Source organism: Tauraco erythrolophus, chromosome 3 (genome assembly GCF_009769465.1).
Source record: "Tauraco erythrolophus isolate bTauEry1 chromosome 3, bTauEry1.pri, whole genome shotgun sequence".
Taxonomy (NCBI): domain Eukaryota; kingdom Metazoa; phylum Chordata; class Aves; order Musophagiformes; family Musophagidae; genus Tauraco; species Tauraco erythrolophus.
Window position 1 is genome coordinate 31,863,202 of NC_141467.1, and position 21,500 is coordinate 31,884,701.

Genomic DNA, 21,500 nt, shown 5'->3' on the forward strand with positions numbered 1-21,500 from the left:
TAACCACTTTCCTAACTGCAAGCTCATGCTTTATCTGCCTGAAGTGTCAATGTAAACATTCAACCTAGCTTTTCTAGCTGGCTTAATCTCTATTGGCTTTTATTTTTTTTTTTTAAAATATAAATTCTCTTTGTATAGGATAATAGCCCAATATATGTACCAAACACTTTCTGCCTATCTTCTGTCTTTTACCTTCTGACACCATCAATCTTCTCATGTCAGCCTATCTTCTGACATCTCTGAGTTTGTGTGAGATACCAAGCACCTTTAGCTTCACTATCTCAGCAGCTTGACAAACCAAGCCGTCTGTTGGAACTTACTTCAGTCTGAAATAATTCAACCTAAGGAGTGTTTAGCTCTGCTAAAAGCAGTTCAAATAGCTTTTTTTTTTTAAATGTGTGGGTCACAAAGTACAGAAGAAATCCTACATCATTATAGTGAACAAGTTCTCAAGTTCACATTTAAATATGTTCTGCCTCACTAGTGCAGTTCAAAATGATTCAGTCTCAAATGGAAATACAATCAAAAAGCCTCCATATACCCAGATTTGGAAAGCAGAGAATAGAATCAGTCCCTAGATCCCTATTCATGATTAATGCTTTGGAGAATATCCTGTGTTCAAAGCATGTTTCTCAAATCAAAGTTATAGTAAAAGGCATCTGTTGAGAAAGACTGTTATGGTGTCATTAGCTCTGTTTTGTCAGAAGACTTCAATCTGGGAACAGTGACATTTTCTTGACTTCTTTTTTCATTTAGATGAAAAAAGTTGTCATTCTGGCATAACACAGTTTGTCATGGTGCTAGTGACTCGTGGGTGGATCTATCGTTCTGCTAATGATGACAAGGAAGGCAAAAAATATGACAGATACTTCACTACTGAATTTGTACAGTGTTTGGGCTTATTTGCTCAGTATACAAAAAGCTTTAAAATATATAATCTTTTTATTATTGTTATTTTTTGAAGAAACGTTGCTGGGGCAGCCTTGCTTATCAAAGTGTATGTAGTTTAATGAAGTTTCCATGACTCAACATCAAGAAATTATTACGAAGAATTTTTAAAAAATCTTTTTAATTTTGTCAAATAAATTATTACTGTTCTTTAATGAACGGTAATTTCATTCTAGCCTTGTGACCCAGTACTCTTCTCCAATAACACTTTTAATTGTGATAAATATTAATCTGTAGAGCAGAGAAGGATTGTTGGTACATAAAAATGTAGGAACATTAGAGCAATATAGGGCACTGTGGTTCAGAAGAACAAAGATAAGTTATCCATAGCTTGTAGTATTAATCGAACTCCATTATCACCAATGTGATAATGCACACAGGTGCCCTGCCAATCTTGGGCATGTGATGCACACTTTTCATTGCAAATAATGACACCATGTAAAGAACCAGTAAAGGCAGCACTGTCAATCTATCTGTCCCTTGAAAGCATGTTTGACTTTCCCTTGGACACATGCTTCGGTTTTTTTCTTGTTTAGTTTCACCCTAGAAATGTGCTACTTGGGGAGTTAATTTAATCTCTCTCTGCAGTGTTACCACATAGAAAAACAAATAGAACATAAAACATCTGTTACAGTTATTTGGATGAAGAAAAGCTTATTTAAATAAAGCACATCTTTAAAATTGCCATAAGGAGCAATAATGGGTACTGAGCTCAGGGTTATGAAATACAGAATGTTGCTTGCAGCTCTGTTTGTAACAGTGGCAGCTGACTTTTGGGAGCCAGGAATATGTTCATCAATGAAGGCACAGAAGCATGAATGGTACTAATGGTAATACACAGCTTAATGTACTCAGATTGTCAGTTTTGGTGACTCTCTGGGTCTGATATTTGGAACTATTGTGCTTTGGTCTTTCAGAGCTTAAAGGCTACAATTAAGCTTCAAAACACATGCAGAAATCTTGTGTCGGAGTGCAGATCCTTGAAGAGACTGCACGAAGAAAATCCTGTGTAAATAGAGACTGGAGCTCTAAAGTTAGGCCTCAAGTGCAGAATGCCCTTGAAGTTAAGGATAAGAAAACTATGTAGTATGATAAGGGAGTAGTGTTTGCTTAGAGCAGAGCTTCGCTAGGCGGGTACCTGTTTGAAATAAGCTGTTAAATATGACAAGCGTATGTATCATCCAATAATGGTGTAGAAAAGGTGTGGTCTCAGGATTATTGGCAAATACTGTCTATATAAGCAATAAGAACTGCGCAATAAACGAGACTTCCTGCAGCTAACTCATATTGAGTCGTCTCAGTACTTCTCCAAATCCCTTCTCCGCATTATGGCGCCCGAACAGGGACGGGAAAAAATGAGCTGGACTCATCGTTTCACTCGGGACATTTATTACTTGTTTTGAACGAGTGTTATTTTAGCGGAGAAGGGACGGCGACCTCAGGCGGCCCATCGGGGAAAGCCGGGCGGATCTACCCAGGCGGCCTATACAGGAAAGCCGACGATCCGCAGGATCCATTAAGGCGGCCCATCGGGGAAAGCCGTGCAGATCTACATACAGGCGGCCTATAGGGGAAAGCCGGAAGATCTGTAGGATCCACTGTCGCGGTAAGACGATGGAACGGGACGTTGCATTGTCGTTGTTGGGAAGCTTCTTAGAGAAGCGTGGATTAAAACTTGGAAAAAGATATTGGCCCTCCCTGATTGCAGGGGGGGTATGCAAAAGATATTATCGAAAAAAAAAAAAAAAAAAAAAAAAAAAAAAAAAAAAGCGACAACTGCCTCAACAGGAGGAGGTAAGCGACTGGGAACAATGGGAAGCATGGCTTTAACAGAACATAAGTCTGTAGTTAAAGTGCTGACAAAGTGCTAGAGAAACCAGCACTATTAACAGTTCTGACTTGATAAAACTCCCGGTACTCCTGGTTTGGGTATCAGCCCATGTACCGGAGGCAAGCTCTTCAAATATATACATGACAAGGACTTGGGACACTACAGACGTTAAACTTTGGCGTGCAGCCACCTGTGGGGATGCTGCTGGCCTGGAAAAGTCATCATCGAATCTTTTGATCCAGGACCCCGAACGAAAGACAGACTTATTTCTTTCCCCCTCTTCCAACGAAGTCGGTACACCGGCACCCCCGCGCCGCACCGCCCACCGCGCCCGGCGGCGCCCCGGGAACGCCGCTGCTGCTGCCGGCCGGGGCCGCGGGCGGCGTTTGCCTCGGCGCTGCCGCCCGTGCGCGGAGCGAGTCGCGGCTGGACGGGACGGAGACGCGCGGCGGGCCCCGCTGCGCCGGTTCGTTCGCAGCTGATGGTCCCTCGGCGGGAGGGGGCGGCGGCGGTTACGGAGCGCGAGCGGCCGGAGCTGCGACAACAACAACAACAACAACAAGGGGGGGCCGGCACAGGGCCGCTGGGTCGTCATCGCCACCCTGCCCCCCCGCCCGGCTGAGGCGAGGGACGGCTGACCCGGCCACCCCCCCGCCCCACCCCCCCCCCCCTCCCCGCCGCTGCTGCCCCCCCACCCGCCGGCCGCGCCTGGAGAGCGGCCGCTTGGCCCCGCCCCCCCCGCCCGGCCGAGGCCCGGGGCCCGGGTTGTACCGAGAGAGCACATCGTAACTTGGATCGTCCCGATCGGCATCGCGGGAAATAACTAATCCTCTTCTGTTCCAGCAATTTGAACAGTTAATATCAGTGTTGCAAAACCGTAAACGTGCATATTCCATTGTACATCTGCGAGCGCACACCACGCTGCCAGGGCCTATAGCAGAAGGGAGCAGGTGAGCTGAGCCCCTCACGAGTGCAGCTCTGGTACCAAACTCGCTCATGCAGGCAAACATCTTGCATGACTGCTACCATCAGACTGCTAATGCTATTAGGTGACAATTTGGTATAACAACAGAGCAAGCCCGCTCAATTGTACAATTGTGTAGTACCTGTCAAAATATGATCATGCCACCAGTGAATGGTGTTAATCCTCGTGGTTTACGCTCGCAGGAACTTTGGCATACACTTCGTATCAGACATATGTATTTTTGTCATCATAAGATATTGAGCATGTTACTGGTATTCTTTACAATCCTACTGGGCAACCGATCATAGAATACACACATGGTACTTTGGAGAATACGCTTTTAAAACAAGAATGATGGGGAAATCTCCCAATGAAACAATAGCTAAAGTGTTATAGGTGTTAAATCTCTTAAATCAAGAGCTAAATATTTTGGGATGAATAAAATGTCACTCATGTCAAAATCAGGCACAGGCAGGGTTACAGCAAGTAGCTTTCCAACAACTGACTGAATTGGCTAAGAGAGCATTAAGACGTGTCCCTGATTTTGGGGACAGGGGAGGCTTCCTTTGCTTCCATTCGGCAGGGAGCACAGGAACCTTATGAGCATTTTTTTTTTTTTTCTTTGATCAGCTACAAATGGCAGTTCAGAGATAAACAGAAAATCCGGCTACTGCAGATGTGTTGGTATTCCAGTTAGCCATTGAAAATGCTAACACACACTGCCAACAAGCTCTTGATCTTATCGGAAATCGGGCAAAAACGATTGCAGATTTAGTAAAGGCGTGTCACAATGTGGGCTCGGAACACTATAAAGCAGAGATATTGGCAGCTAAATGTTTTGGTCAACAGTAATCACTGACACGTTGGTGCATTTAATTCCTACTGGTGTCTTTGGTCTTATATCACAAGGATTATGTGCACTATTGCTGGGACGATCATCCACCACAAAATTAGGATTGTTTGTACTCCCAAGGGTAATTGATTCTGAGGAAAAAATAGACAAACAAACAAACAAGCAAAACACCAAAATGCTAGTAACTGCTTCTGCAGGGCTATAATAGAGCTTAGCAGGGTATTCCTTCGCATATAAGGGGATATCCATGTACTATAGGGACTTCAAGAATGTATTTCCCTAACACCACCATGAACTTAAGTCATAGACACACCCAGAATAGCTGCAGCACGCACGCTTATGATAGCTAGTGCGATTCCAGAGCAGAATTTTGGGAACCAGCTAAAATCATTGCAGCTTCAATATTTGCACCAGGAGTTGGAGTGGCACAGGTGTTAACTATACTGAATAAGTTGGGTTGTTGGCTTACAAAACAAACTAATGCTACAGCTTTTGCTTTATCAATGTTCTTAATTGACAGGATGGTTAAAATCTTTAGTAAAGCAGGCATTATATTGCTAGTAGTTCTTCTATGCATAGTAATAATCACCCCCTGCCTATTGTCACGCTCCCAGCGAACGGTACAGAGTACGGTTCATCAAGTAATGGTCACAGAAAAACAAAAAAGGGGAATTGTGGCATCATACACACAGTTACAGTTGGGGTTTGACCTTGATGATTTAAGCCTGTGCTCTTTTCTGAAGTTGGGAAACACCGATAAAGAGGATGAGAAAGAAAAGGGAGTGTGAACAGCTGGTGCAGGGAGTGTGAGAAGTTGACATGAGGAGTTTGGGAAGTTGATATAGAGTGTGTGAGAAAATGATGTTTACTTTAACAAGTAAAAAATAGCTCCTTTTTAGGCATACAATAGTAAAGTTAAAATAGGTGCGTGCACTATTGTTTGTACCCAATCACAGCTGGGTGAGGGCCGCGTGGACACATCGTGGCCAGAGTAATAATCTATAAAAGCTGCCTATATAACAATAAAGGTCACTCTGCTATCACAAAAGAATTTTGGACACAGACAGTCACAGCTGCACAGCCTCCTTTAACAGTAATCATTAATGGGAAGGCTTTTCTGGCCTAGTTGACACAGGGGCTGATGTATCTATAGTGAAAAATCCTGACTGGCCGCCCTCTCGGCCTCTGATACAAGCCCTGGCAGCTGTGATCAGAGTAGGTGGAACACAGATCCCACAGCAGAGTGCACAGACCTTGTTAGCAGTAGGCCCAGGTAACAAACAAGCTATTTTGAAACCATATGTTTTTGATGTCCCATATACATTATGAGGTTGGGCTTTGTTGAATCACTGGAATGTGAGGCTAACCTCAAATTTTTAGCACGTCACTGATGTCCAGCCCTGACTCAAGCTGGCAAGCCGGTCTGGGTCGATCAGTGGCCATTAAAAAGCGAGCGGCTGGAGTGAGCTCAAAAATTAGTCGACGAACAGCTCAAATTAGGACATATAATTCTCTCCACTAGCCCATAGAATACTCCAAATGTTATCTCAAAAAAATCAGGAAAGTGGAGATTTATGTTAAAAGATTTAAGAGCTATTAATGCAATCATTTCACCAATGGGTGCTTTACAACCGGGTGTACCAAATCCTACTATGATTCCAGAATGTTAGCATTTGATGGTGATTGATTTAAAAGATTGGGTTATTTCACCTTTTTACTTTTTATTTATTTACACCCTAACGATTGTCCTAGATTTGCCTTTTCAGTTCTAGTGCTTAACAATGAACGACCCACGCAACAATATCATTGGATTGTACTGCTTCAAGGAATGATGAATAGTCCTACAGTTTGTCAATTGGTGGTAGATGATGCTCTCTGTCAGGTCAGACAGCAGATCAGGCTCAGCAGATTGCAGGTGCCTGCCCTGACCGTCAACATATTGTGCCTTCAAATACTCCAGCAGGAGTAAATCTAACAGGTTTATGTGCCAATGAATTATGGCAAACTGATATTACTTATATTCAATCATTTAATCGATCTAAATATGTGCATGTAACTGTTGATATGTTTTCTGCCGTTGTTGTTGCTACTGCTCACACTGAAGAAAACCATGGGAGTACCAAAGAAAATTGGGACAGACAGTGATCCAGTAGGGTGCCTTCTTACAGGATTGGGGAGTGACGCACACTACCAGTATCCCTCATTCACCTATGGGACAAGTGGTTATTGAATGAATTCATTTAACATTAAAACAAATACCTAAAAAAAAAAAAAAAAAAAAAAAAAAAAAAAAAAAAAAAAAAAAAGGGGCAGTCTTCCGTATATTTCCCCACAAGAGTTAAATTTATTAGGATAAAATTTGTAGGTTGTGCCAGCAACAACCACGTTACACAGACATGTGTTGTTTTAATCTAAGTGACCATGGTAAGTCCATCCACGAACGATTGTAATGGTTTGAAGAGCATTCGGGGAGAATTGTGGTAGAGGTTTGTATATTGATATGTAAACTGTCTTTATGTTTCTTATGATTTAGTATATTACGTGTGTGAAAGTTGCTTGTATATATGCTTTGTGTCTTTTCTCCGATCGGAAGGTGTATGGATTCACCCGTAGCTACTGGAAGGAAAAGCATTAACTGGTACCGAATTAATGACAGAAGAATTACAAACTAGACTTAGTTGTGAGCACGTAACTTTGAAAAAGGAAGCTAGGAGAAATATGTTACAACTTAAAAAATCCGCTGTTGGCCAGCAGAGCACATACCTGGCGGCCTTGTCGCACGCACTGGCCACGCGTGCAGCAACGCCGTGTCAGTACCTATTTCATAGACTCTGCTGAGGGTGTAAAAGGGATGGCTCAGAGTGGAGCGGAAGGAGGCTGCAGAGCACACTGTGTGGATAAACAGGGGACGCCCTGAAGGTGCCGTGCCTGCCTCTCTTCTCTGCGATGACCCTGCCGACTGACACCCTCCTGCTCAGTGGAATCTTGGGCATAGCGGAAATAGTAAAGCCCTCAGAAAGGGAAGTAGTATGCTAGAAACTGCTTTGCAAGGCTGTACCAAAACAACATGCTAGTAACTGGGGTTGACGGTCTCGTGCACAGGGTTTTCTTCGTGCAAGAAAAGAAAGGGGGATTTGTCGGAGTGCAGATCCTTGAAGAGACTGCACGAAGAAAATCCTGTGTAAATAGAGACTGGAGCTCTAAAGTTAGGCCTCAAGTGCAGAATGCCCTTGAAGTTAAGGATAAGAAAACTATGTAGTATGATAAGGGAGTAGTGTTTGCTTAGAGCAGAGCTTCGCTAGGCGGGTACCTGTTTGAAATAAGCTGTTAAATATGACAAGCGTATGTATCATCCAATAATGGTGTAGAAAAGGTGTGGTCTCAGGATTATTGGCAAATACTGTCTATATAAGCAATAAGAACTGCGCAATAAACGAGACTTCCTGCAGCTAACTCATATTGAGTCGTCTCAGTACTTCTCCAAATCCCTTCTCCGCAATCTTGCAGCATTTTTACTGACTTCAGTCAGTGAGGACATTGTAATTAAGCCATCACGACATCTTGGAGTCCTGTCTGCCCCTCAAAGCCCCTTTGCATTCATTACTTTTTCTGTGAAGCTCTTTACTGTGGGCCAAGCCCTGTAGGTTGCTTCACACCCCAACACTTCTGATGTCAGATGGTCTTGATTTTTGACAAGCAAAAGGTGCTTTTCACACTTCCATGCCATGGTCTTGGAGTTTAATAAACACACATGAATGAAGTTCATCTAAATCCATTTTTAAAACAGTTTTCTTTTTTCTTTTTTTTCAGAGATAATTTCTATTTTAAGCATAGTTACCTTCCTCAGGGAGCCTTCCTTTAGTGTTGCCAGATTGACCAAATGCTCAGGGTCAGGGTTTTCTTTATAGTGGTCTATCTGATAAATACTATTACAATTTAACTTTTTTTAAGATAAAAAGTATCGAGGTGGAGAGAGTTTCGTTTCCCCCTGGTTTTAATGCATTACCCTACAACAGTCCCTCTTGGATAGCTGGCATTTTAATTCATACTCAGCTGCTGGACAGCTCCAAAAATAAATTGGATTCTGTTGTGTTTCGATTTCCCATTCTCTGTCACGCAGCTGAACCGGTGGCTTCTCTGCCTTTGCTAAATGACCGACTTCTGCTGCCCATTCTCTTCAGGGCTTTTGTGGCGGTCAGCTGAAAGGTGAAAGCTTTTATCTGGCTTCAGGCTCCCTTGAAATAAGTCTGGGAATGAGGCTTACTGTAGGTAGATACATATTAACTGATAGTAAATATTTTACAAATAGCACATAGCTTTGCATTATTTCTAATGAACTAAGTCTAAGATTTTCACTAAGAATGACGAATTCTTTAGGAACTCATGGTGAAGTCATTCCCATAGGATCCAATTCTGTAGCTCTTATTCAATCAAATACTTCTTATTTGTACAAGTTATTTTACTGAGTATCACAAGAATTAGTCACATGAATAAAAGAACTTTTTATAATAGATCATGAAGTGTCCCCAAATACCCCAAATCATATAAGTCAATGCTGGCAGGTACTGTCCTTCAGGAACTGCGATTGGGACTTCTTATTCTACTTTCAACAATGCTCAAATTTCAGAGCAGTTTGTTTGTCTGATGGATTTGCTCATTACAAGAATTTCACTGCACGCCACTGATGGCTGGTTATAAAATAGGCTTCATGACACTATTCTCCACATCCACTGATAAATTAATTCACTGATTCATGGCATGGAATTGGAAAGAAAGTAAGCTAGCTCTTTCTGTCATCCAGTATTTGACTGTGAAATGTTGGTGCTGATGCAAATGTATCCTTAATCTTGTTTAATACAATTTAATAAGAAGTAGGTCAGAAGAAAAAAATATATATCAGTACTTGTTTCCAAATCATTTAGCAGGAGGAAAAAAGCATTTCAGTTGAGTTACAGTATACTTAAACTGGTTTAACTGCAAAGTTTCCTGCAAGAGAGGAATTTTTTTCCCATCTCAGGGAAAAAATTTCCAGTTCCCACAGTATTGATGAATCTGATCCTCTCACTGCATCTCCAGTTGTTAACAACGGTTTAAACTCATTAGAGAGTGGATGTAAATCTCTCTTCAGCCTACACCCATTCATCACTCACTTTAACCAAAACCCCTTTGGTAGAAGACAATGAGGTATTAGACAGCAATACTGAAATTTACTGGAATTGGAAAACTCAGTGTCCTGATAGTGGAAATGCTAGCTTATCAGGAACTTTGCTGTTGATATGGTTTCAAAGACAGTCAAAGATCAGGTAAGACTGGATGAGAGAGAAGCAGGCTGGAAACATCAGCATAATTCAGAATATGTGGGTTGCCATTCTGCAGGAATTCTCACTTAGAAGATGCCATATACATAGCAAAGTCCTGCAAGTCCTTCATGCTTAAAGGTGTAACAATAATTTCACATTTCTGTGATTCAGAAGCTAGAAGATACTTTGGGGATGGGGTGGCTATAAGGAAGAAATGAAACATAGTCTTGATTGTTAACGGATCACCTCATGTTTTTTCCACTGCTTTTATTTTCTCTGTGGTACACGCGGTGAATTACAGCACGGACTTATTTGGATCATATATAAACTTCACGAGTCCAATATCCAGCCATTTGAAACTGAATAGGCTGATGAGGAGGCTAAACAGCTTGGTTTTCTTTGATTTGGCATCTCAATGGCCACAGGTCTCTCCAATCAATGGCATTTTCTCTTAGCTTTTTCTTCTTCTTTTTTAAACTGCATTCAGTGACAATGAAAACCTGATTTGATGAAACAACATCAGGGAAAGGATGGATTCCAGGAAGAAAAGCAAAGCAAAGGAACGCAAGCCCTCTGTGGCTTCCTAACTCTGACTTCAACAGAGCATTCCCTTGTGAGTCATAGGAAAAGGTCTGTATCTCTGCATCCCACTGTACATCCATAGCTACTTTGCAGGCTAAAGGTTTATGGTCAGACTACTACTAGTCAGAGAAGTGGAAGCCAGAGGCAAACAACACAGATTACTAAGCTGTAACTCGTATCAAGAAGGGATAAAGAGGAATGTAGCAGACTAATGCAAGTGGAAACAATACTTAGCTTAGATTTAAGTCATGTTACACTCAAAACCCTCTCCACCTTTTCCTCTTTCTCTTAAATCACTTAAATTCTCCTTTGTCTGTCTTTATCCCCTGTAAATGAGGATAATAGATCACAGGGAGGTTGTAGGGTTAAAATCCCATGAAGGACTGTGTTGAAATATTACTTTAATTATGTCCATGCAGAGTCCATATAAGAATTGTGCATGGGGTAGGAAGATGCAAGCAAGGTAACAGAGAAGGTAGAGCTAAGTTTTCTTTGTCTTTGGAGGACTCAGATGGCAGACTCTGTGACGGATGCATTTGACCTGTTGACCAGACTGGTGATCGTTTGGTGCAGGTTCCAGAGGAGGTAGAGACCTGAGCCATAGCTGGGCCGTGAACTCCTCTAGTTTCAATCTGTTCTCTGAAAACCCACAAAGGAGCAGAATGACACAGTGAGCATTGATGCTTATGAGCTTGGAACATCGATCATGTGATTAACACACGAATAGTGGGTGGCGTTTCAAGACTCATATATCAAGAAAAAAAGAAATTTGTGGGTACAAGGAGTACCATGCATACCTTTTCCATCGCATGTAATTCGACCACAAGCCAACCACTTTATCCCATAAATATGACAGCCTAAGTGAGCGTTCTTTGAGCTTTCCCTGCTAGGCAGTGTGGCTGCATGGCAGAGATCTCCCCTTGAGCTGGGACAGCTCTCAAGGTTATTCTTTGAGGCAGACCTTTTACCAATGGCAGATCTTTGGTAAGTGACTGATACTGCACATAACCTTGTAGTATGGTAACTTTAATTTTGCCTCAGTAACTTTGCGTGCTGAATTGATACTAAAAAAGGATTATAAACCTTGCATATATAATCCTTTAGACATAAAACTTTGACCAAGTCTAGGACTACGTCTGGATCCAGCCACACCTAAACTCCCCTCTGAGAAAGAGTTTAGAAAGCAAGGTGGTCCACTATGAACCTCGTGACTCAACGGGAGGATCTTCCTTACCCTTTGTGTCTCTGATCTCTCTGCGAATCATTCTAATTCAAGTATAACTCAGTTTTTCTTTGTATGTTTCTTCCATGCAGTAATTAATAGAGAGAACTCTGCCATCAAACTCCGGTGAGTCGCACTTTAACAACATCATATAAAAATCATTTTGCTAATACCTTTGATGGTGATTCTTTAAGCAATCTAAATCACTCATTCTGTGACAAATTGGCATAGTTGGCAGGATGCTAAATCAAGATTTGTGACAGACTGAAACTGGACACTGCATGCGTTCAAAGGCAGCTGATCTGCTTTTACCAAGATAAAGAAAAAAAGAAATCCAGCAGAGGCTACCAAAAGTGCAGTCATTTTGCTGCTAACATATGCTTTTTCCACTTCTCCCCTGTGTAACAAGGTCCACAGTTTAGAGCCACAGTTTGGCCTTGTTACTAAACAGAAAATATTTAGCCTTCCTCATTCATCTGATATTCTTTCATCCGAACAACTACGAGTAACCTTCTTTTATCTCCTTCCCAGTTTCCTTAGCAACATGCAAGGACACTCCAGAGAAGCAGTGTCAGGCGACACCTACAGTCTAAGCTTTCATGAAGCTTTCTAACCTTGACCAGCTCTCAAAAGTAGTTTAATAGTAGCCAATTTCAAGCATATACTATCTCACATGTGTCTTTGTCCTCCCACAATGAGGTATTACAGAAAGCAACTCAGCCTGTACTCTGCCACTACTTCCTCAGCAAGAAGAGGGCCTCATTATCTACTAACTAGATTTGCAGTTATCATACAGAGTCTCTCAAGCACAGCATCTCCTTACTCTCAGTCAGTAATCCCCTGCCTAGAGAGTCCCTTGTTGTAAGGGTTGTCTTTGAGTGCCCAGTGCCATGTAACCAAATGTAAGCAAAGATTCAGACTGTAATGGCATTTCTAGCCTGTTTGAAGTAACAGCATGCCATTTATCGGCAAGTCGGTGTGCTTTGCTGCATTGCTACTATCTCTCTGCTTACCAGACATCCACAGTGCAATTGAAAACTAATTGGAACCAAGGAAATCAGGGGACATTCAACAGGAATCTTCACAACGATCTTTTTCTCCTTGTAATCCCGTTGGCATTCTATTGTGCTGGTCGATCTGCCATCTATGGCTTCCTGAAATCAATGGTTAAATCTATAGCTAAAATCAATAGTAAGCAAGCACTGCAAGCAATTTTTAGGTAGCTATTGGGAAGATGGCCAAAAGTCCCATTAGGCATGTTAAGAATGCTTTTCTTTCCCTGAGTCATCAAATTAATATAATGAATGGATATACTGCTAAAAGCATTAGTGTAACTAACTTGAAGTTGTTTGGCCATCTCTGCACAGACGTTCTTAGCCGGATATAATAAATGCTGGATTTCTATTTTCTATGGCCCAGATGAACAAACGCCACACTTCACCTGCAAAACTGAATGACAGTTTTACAGGAAAGTAGAAAGTAACAGATGGGAAAAACAGAAAAGGATTATGGTTTGAAAAACAACAAAGATCTTGATCTCCTGCTTAATAACTTTATATGAAGATTTATTTCACATAGATTAAATAAAGTAGAAATTGTCCCTCGTTGTTTAACAGCAACCCACTTTCTCCTGTAGGGACATGGTATGAATTTCCAGACAAGTGCTGATAGCTACTAGCAGGCTCTGGTCAGTAGTCTGATCAAATTGACCTGGTAACAGCTTCCTGTGCATGTGAAACGCTGTAGCTCCTTTTCTTCCCACTCTTCCAATTCACATTTTCATTGCTTTAATTCTGTACCTATATATCAGACAACAATGTTCTGGAAGCTAATCTACCAGTGAAACCAACGGTACCATCTAATACACAAACAGCAATTATTTCAAGAAATCTAGCTACTACAGGTAGTGCATGGTCCCTTTTATCGTGTAACGATAAGTAGTGATACGAATATGTATTCAATCAGCTGTGTGTATATACGAATGTATCCGGCACTTGATATCTGAAGATTTGCCAGTATTTAACATATTTCGTCTCCGCTCCCATGAGGTTAGAATAAGTGGGGAAGACAGACACTGAATCCCTCAAGGTGACACTGAAAGACTATAGCAGAAGCAGAGGATTTCACCTGGCCGTTACCAGGTCCTGGCTACTGATCTAGGTCCAGCTAAGCAATCTATAAAAACATCACTGAATGAAAAGGAAGCTCTTAAAAGAGAACATTGTGAAACTAAAGCAAAGAAAGTGTGCTCACAATATTAAGATGCATCCAGAACTGTCTATCACCATTTCATTTACCTTTAGCAACTACTTTTATGTGCATTTCCCATCCTGCCTCACACCACTTTGTCCTATGTTACTTTTGTTTGCAGACCTGTTCAAATGCAAACAGGTAGCATAACTTCTACCTGCTTATATTGCTCTGTCTCTTCCCTGGTCACGCCACTCCCATACAACACCGTTTCAGACTGCTTGTCCTATTCTGCTCTGCCTTTCAAGGCTGGAATCTCCTTTCTTTTCTGCTTTCCTGCCCAAACTGGTGTCTCTTTCTTTGCCCAGTCCATGTAATGATGGACTTTGGCTGCATTGTGGGAAATTTAGGTTAATCATTAGGAAATATTTTGTGAATAGAGCTAAGTTCCAAAACAAACTGCCTCTGGAGGCTGCGGAAGGTTCAGGTAAAGATGATCCTATCTTGGCACACGATGATGATGGGTAACATCTCACAGTCCCTGCAATCCAAATATCTATTTTTCCTCCTTCACGTATTCTCAAACAACAGGGATGAATTTGGCTTGGCTGCTAAGTTGCTTACAAGACAATTCACTGCCATAGGATGCTTCAGATGCAGAAGGATAAATGGGGTTAAAAAGAAAACAAAATTTCTTTTGTTTCTTGGAGGAGTGTCTCATTCTGGTTTTGTCCTCTTATACTGCTAGCATGTGAACACTGGCAGAAAAAGGCTACCAGGGTAGCCACAGAGAGAGGGTGCCACAGTGAGATCCTATGTGTCTGTTCTCATATCTAAGTGATTTGATGCCACACATTCCAATTTAAGACCCTGGTCTTCACGTTAGAAGGATAGAAAATAAAGGCAGGAAAGGAAAAAATCAACAGTGGGTCATTGAGTCTATCCTTACATCAACTCAAGGGAGGTTGAGATAGAAGGAAGGTGGATGAAACAGTGGGCAGATGCCATAATAACAGCAGTCATCAAATTGCATTATAGATCTGGGACAAACACCAGAATTTATCTGCTGAGAAGTGTTGATAGTTTTTTTTCTTGAGAAATGGATGAAGAAAGGTAAGTTCAAAATCTAGCCCTCCCTTCACTCTATCTGGTTGATGAGAGTGAGCCAGGACATGCTCATGTAGGTTCCTAGATGAAACCAAACATGATCTATCTGAGCAAGGTTCTCAGTCTTGAGAGGCAAACTCATCCATATGCAACACTACACAAGAGCCTTCCTCAGGCAAACCAAAATGTTTACATTCTCCAGCTTTGGCAGCTGATTCCTGTTATAGCAGTTTGTCTATCACACCCAAGTGTGAAGTGGCAGGCAAGAAGACTGAGATTACTAATGGACTGATGTTCATTCCCTTCCTGACAGGATTTTTAGGAGGCATGGCAAGCATATATGGATACCAAGGGAACTTTTGCAGTTGAGATAATCAGAGCAAGCTACTTCTGTTTAGCTTCAGGCTCCAGGCAAAGGAGGCAGTGTGAAAAAGCATAGTGGAGCTGGTAATCCACAGCTGAAATGATGGCCATTTATTAAAAGATAGCTATGATGGTTTGCTCACTTCTTTAAGCCCATGACACACAGGAGTAAAAAAATATTGTCTCAGAAGGCCAGAGTGAAAAAGAAAAAGTTTATAAGGGAAGTGCTATTTTTCCCTGGTGGCAGAAAACACTGAGCTGGAAGGTGTGGCTGGGTAAGAGCTCTCCAGGGCATCCAATTCAACAAATGTTTCAGGTGAAATTCCATTTGCCCATCTCTGCCTCTTACCCCTTTCCCCTCTTCCAGCTCCCAAACTGACTTTGCAGAATGAAACGTGAAAGGATTATAAAATTACTCTGCAATTATCTACTGAATGTACAAAGAACATTTCACAGGTCTCTTCTCCCTATCAGAACAAAGAGGAAAACTTAAAATAATATTAGCACAAAAGCTCCCTCATAGCAGACATGGTGATTTTTTTCAAACCTGCAAATGGAAGAGAATATACAACTTTGCACTTTGACCTGAATTGTAAGAAATCCACTTTTTTTTTGTGTGTATGTTTGTTTCAAATCAATGTTGTTCCTTTACAGCTGTTCCACCTCCTCTTTGGCATTCAAACCAGGCTGGAACCTCACAGAGTCATACGCAAAGTTTTGATTAAAAAAAAGGATGCAAACTGAAGCTGAGTCATTGCTGTCAAACAGTGTTTCAGAGATTGGAAGGACTTGGGGATGTATAAACACATGGCACTCCTATATGCTGAAGACTGCAGATATTCACTGTTAATAAATGAGCTAATAGTGATTCTCTATGTGAAGAGTCTGCAGTATTAGCTCAGCACCAAGCGTATATGTAACCCCTTTTTCGTGACATCACACACCACCTTTAATATCGAGGGCTGAGTGCTTCTTTTTCTGGTAGCCTCGCAAGGAAGCAGAAGATTGACAGCTTGCTGCGTTAATGTCAACTCGGTTGCTTCCATCCTGCACCACTGACTTAGCAGAGGTCCTTCATCTCTACTCCTGCCCTTTTTCACCTTTCAAAATCACCAGCCTGTCAGCTGTCCACACTTCATTAATAGCAAAAACTATAATGCTGGAGAATTATTCGTTCTTAACTAGACAAGTATGTAAGAAAAAGCTGTTTGGTGTAAAGGCCATCTTTATGTCCCAGACCTGTCAAGTACTCATCATAGTTTAACCTCTGCTCATAACCAGGGCTTTTTGGTGCTGCAGTGCAAATAAACACAAAACATAAAATGACAGATGTGCTACTGCAGAGGACAGGCAGCTCGTGTGAAAAGAATACAGGTATCCTCCCAAGTAATTTCAAGAACAAATTACAACCAATAGCAGTCTACAAGATAGCTTTACTGAAGGAAATAATTTTCATGGGAAGTATTTGGCGCAGCTCAAAGGGGAAATTTAATGCTGTTTTAGTGCCCAAAGACAAGAGGTTTATGGAGATTTCAAAACTGTAGTAGTTTTATCCCTAGATAAAGAAATGTTTCATGAAAAATCTGAAGAAAAACCAAAGCTTTTGAGTGACTACTGGTGTTTGGAGCCTGCAAGTCCCTCTTCTTTACTTGTTTTAATTACCATTTAAAGTAAAATAACTAAACTGGCAATTAAACTGCAAATTAAACCAATGATATATATAGTATGTGTATATATATGACATATATAGCAAGTTTATTTCAAATATAATACTCTAAAACAGTGATATATATATTGTGTATATATATGATATATATATAGCAAGTTTATTTCAAATATAATACTCTAAACCATTGATACCCTTCAACAATCACAATGAAACATTTAAATGAAAAAGCAATAGCAATTCAACTTCCACAATTATTTCACTACCACCTTATCACTTCTTAACATCTGAGTGTTCTTTATCATATATATTGGGACAGAAGACTGTCAAAAATGCTGCCATTCCTGAGAGCGCAATCATGGTATGGTCTCATTTGTATGTCTCACTTTAATGAAATGCCTTCGTTTGATCTTGAGTGCTGCAATGAAGGTTTTACTCAAGGATGAACCTGAGACTGGCTATCTCCTGTTGATGTAATTGACCCCATGTATGTAACTCAAGCATGTTTGTGGTTAGTGGCACAATCTTGTTAGCTCCGGTAATTAAACTCTGATAACAGTGATAAATGGATTTCAATAATAGAAGCAGGTAAGAATAGCTTTCCTCTCAAATGCTACACAGATGAAAGACATAATTTTTTCCTAGCTTTCATTTTTTCAGTGGCAGTTAAATGTCATGTATTTCACTACACGCCTTTCACATCCTAAATATCTTGGACTTACTTCAGAGTTTTGAATATTATGTAAATTATGTAAATCTTGAGGCTTAAATGTAAGCCTGGTATCCTCTGAAGACACTGTCTACTTATGAAGACTTATGTCTACTCTTGCCAATCTCAAATGTTCCGAACAAACTGCTCCAAACCTCATCATATTATTTTCTCTGAAAACAGTTAGTCAGATTGTCCTTTTTAGGCTACAAAATGCTAATGCCCAGCCACACCGTGCCCTCTAACAGGCAACAGACACATAACAATTGCATGTCAGAAAGACAAATAGAACTGGATGGATTCCTGGTTATAAGTAATTAATTATAGATGGGATATCATCCATAAACGAATAGGACATTCTGTCATTTCTCTTTCAATATACTAGCTGAGATACAACTGAGTCATTAATTGGTGTCCACTAGTAGTAGGTATGTCAGATAGAAATGTCATCCAATTTTCTCTTCATTAAAAATTCCCCAAAATGTTTTCTGGGAGCCTTCTGAAGCTGTGTTCTCCTAACTCTACTAGATTGCATTTGGAGACTGACCAGTGAATCCACATAAATGTGCAGATCACAAACATGTCCAACCTAGAGAACACTATTTCATTTCTAAACCATTAATGGAAGTATTGGATTTAACTTTGATTTGAATAAACCTATCTAATTTTAGACATGCATACAGGTATGAAGACGAGATTATATTGCCAGTTTGATAAAGCTTACTCTCTGCTGTGTGTATTTTCTTTGTAATCATAAAGAAGAAGCAAACATTTTTATCCGCCATAACTGCTATGTCTATGAAAGAATTTAATTCCATAAAGAAGCCAATTATATATATATCACACATATTATAGCTTTGGAAAGAATAGCGCTGTTTCTTGTTAATTTCTGAAAGTCATTAAATTGCATATTATTTTAATTAAGCAAAGTAATCTAACAGGCACTGCAGATGTGACTGGTATGCATTTGAAAACTTTATAGTTCTTCATTCTTCATACTCATGCCAGAAATGACAAGAATCGGGAGAATAGCACGATTCAGATGACAATCAATAAAGAAGCTTTTTATGAGCAGCTACTGCAGCAAACAGGCACAACAGAGGCATAAGACTACAAAATAGTTTTTTATTTGATGGTACAGTCGAGTTTAAAAAAGTGAAACAGGCAAGAGCCATTTTTACTAAGAAACTGTGGTTTTGGTTTTAACTAAATAAAGGTTTTGGTTTTAACTAAAAGACAGAAACAACATCACAGTGTTCACGGAGTGTTTTACTAACCCAGCTGTGTCAATATCTCCAGTCCTTTCTGAATGTTGCAACACATATTCAAGGCTGCATAAATGGCTAATTCACTCCTAAAATGTGGAATTCCTTGAACTGAAATGTAGCAAGTCTACATACCCCCAAAAGAGACATATGGGAAGAAGAGCTTCTGCAGTACTATACATTTGCCCATCCTATGTTCATCAGTGTGGCAAGTGCCTTAAAAAAATTGCAGAACTACATATTTACAGGCTACTAAGTAACTGCTTCACTTCTGTTCTCCCTTGTGTATATATGGATCTCCTCTTATGTTCTCGTAGACACGTCCCTGTGTTCCCTTTGTTATCTGGCTCTTCTTTCTGGCAGAGGAGTGTTGAGGAACACCTTTTGCAGCACTCCCAGTCTCTCCCTAATGGTATATAACTGTCAGCTTCCAAGAGCATTGCAGCTCTACCACTACTGCTGGCAGAGGGAGGTAGTCGCTGAGACAGCTAGTGCCAGTTATTGCAGCTTTTAGAATAAAAAACAAAATCAAGGTCATACACTTGAAACTGACTTGTGGGCTTATTCAGTCATCAGCCAATGAAAAACAGAAGGATTAAGCAAAACTAGAGCACTCTGGCTTCTCTGACTTCTGCTGATGAGCAAGTGAGGTACATTACTGTATGTTACCCAGTATCTACACGGTGCCCAGTCATACACAATTATGGTCATACATCATTACCTTTCTACTGAAGATAGAAAAGTTTCCCAAAGTTTCATCTTGCAGATATTCAGTATACCTGCTGGATAAAGGCTAGAGAAAGCTGTCAAGACAGAGAGTATTTTAAGGATTTTTTGAGCTTGAATCTCACTCCTTACACTGATCATTCAACTTTATTCAATACTTCCTCAGGAATATTACAAGAGTGTAATATTTAGAACTGAATTATTAGAATTATTAGAATTCTAATAAAAAACAAGAATTATTAGAACTGAAGGGAAAAGAGAAATCCTCTTTCATGGGTAACTGCAATATTTTGAGATCTGATTTCACTTGTATGTCAAAGGTCCAAGGCAGTCTCTTATATCAGCTTTTCTAGACTTGTTCTTCAATTCTCAATTTTCAGTGCTCTTGAGAAGGAATTCAACCAGAAACCAAACCACCTTAGTCAATGCGTCTTGTTAAAACAGACCACTTTCAAACTTCCTACGTGTAGAGTATTAAAGCTGTAAGATACTGGCTTTTTGCTATTACATACTCTGTATTGTGCTAGCACTATTTATTGGATTCTCTTTCTACTACTTTAAAAATGGTGTGCATATATTGTGCAGAGCTATGAAGAAACAAAACTAAAGCCTCAGAAGGGATCGCTATGGACGAAATACTTCCTTTAGGATAAAGAACTCATTGTGAATATGCTTAAAACACAAACACAACGCCCAGTTAAGGGAAGAGAAAAAAACATACCTGTGAAAAGCCGATCACCTCTCCATTTTCATCAAGCACGTTAAAATTAATGACTGGACCCTGGACATCAGGATTACTGAAATCTGTATCGCTGTAAATACGTACTACAGGAGCTCCATTGGCATATTTTAAGGTAGACAGCACAGTATAGGTGTAGTGAGCTAGTGCAAAGGTATGCTGTTTTATTTTCTCCATTCCACCTACAAAAGAAAAGTGTATGTACATGTCAGATGCCTTATTTTACGAAAATGTAAAAAAAAGGATGATTTTTCAGAATGGTGTAGCTGAGAGGTACACTAGCACAAAATTGGTAGTTTTGAGTCCCTTTAAATGAATATACAATTTTCAAAAGTTTATTTCTTCATAGAAACGCTTCAGAAGGACTGTTGCACCAAGATTTATCTACAATTAATTGACTGTAGAAATATAAAAATATACTGATACGGATTAATGCACATTACAACATTGATAGTTCCAGCGTATACCTATCACTAAGACATTCCAACACAATTAATTTGAAAGCAAGCTTTGCTCCACATCTGGCTCTGGAGATCATGGGAATGAGGCATCAATTCTAGCACAGCACAGAAAGGAAACTGCTATGTCTAAGATTATAAAAAAAAAATCTAAATGAAATGATGAAACAGAAGTGTTAGTCCACAAGGAATTTACTTGAATACTGAAGAAATAGTCTTCCAAGTCTGCTCTTTTTTTTTTTTTTTCAGAAGAAAAAGAAAGAGGATGTTGTGAAAACCTCAATGATTACACCCATGTAATCTACTTGCTCCAGAGAAGTTTTGCAGAGAAGCTGTCACAGAACTTGGCCTGGAAAAATTATAAAGAGGAATTATGTTTTCTTTCTTTGCTTTTATTTTTTTTTTTTCCTACGCTGAAGAGTTTGGAAAAGAGGACTGCTGAGATTTCCTGACAGATGGAGACCTCTTCTACATCTCTGCTTTCTGAGAGGAGGTTGTGTGTCTGTTAGATGTCCCTATCAAAACAGCTTCTCATTCTTGTGGTCAGAGGATATGCCATTGGATTATACACTATGGT

At 40.3% G+C, this 21,500-nt stretch overlaps 1 protein-coding gene across 1 annotated transcript in view; it reads right to left on the reverse strand.

Moving 5' to 3' along the window:
- The window catches only part of MOCOS (molybdenum cofactor sulfurase), a 242,093-nt gene that overhangs the window by 41,023 nt on the left and 179,570 nt on the right, over nt 1-21,500 (reverse strand). The window contains exon 6 of the mRNA XM_086609116.1: nt 20,448-20,647. Within this exon, the coding sequence (XP_086465242.1) occupies nt 20,448-20,647 (200 nt within the window). The remainder of the gene's footprint in view (nt 1-20,447; nt 20,648-21,500) is intronic.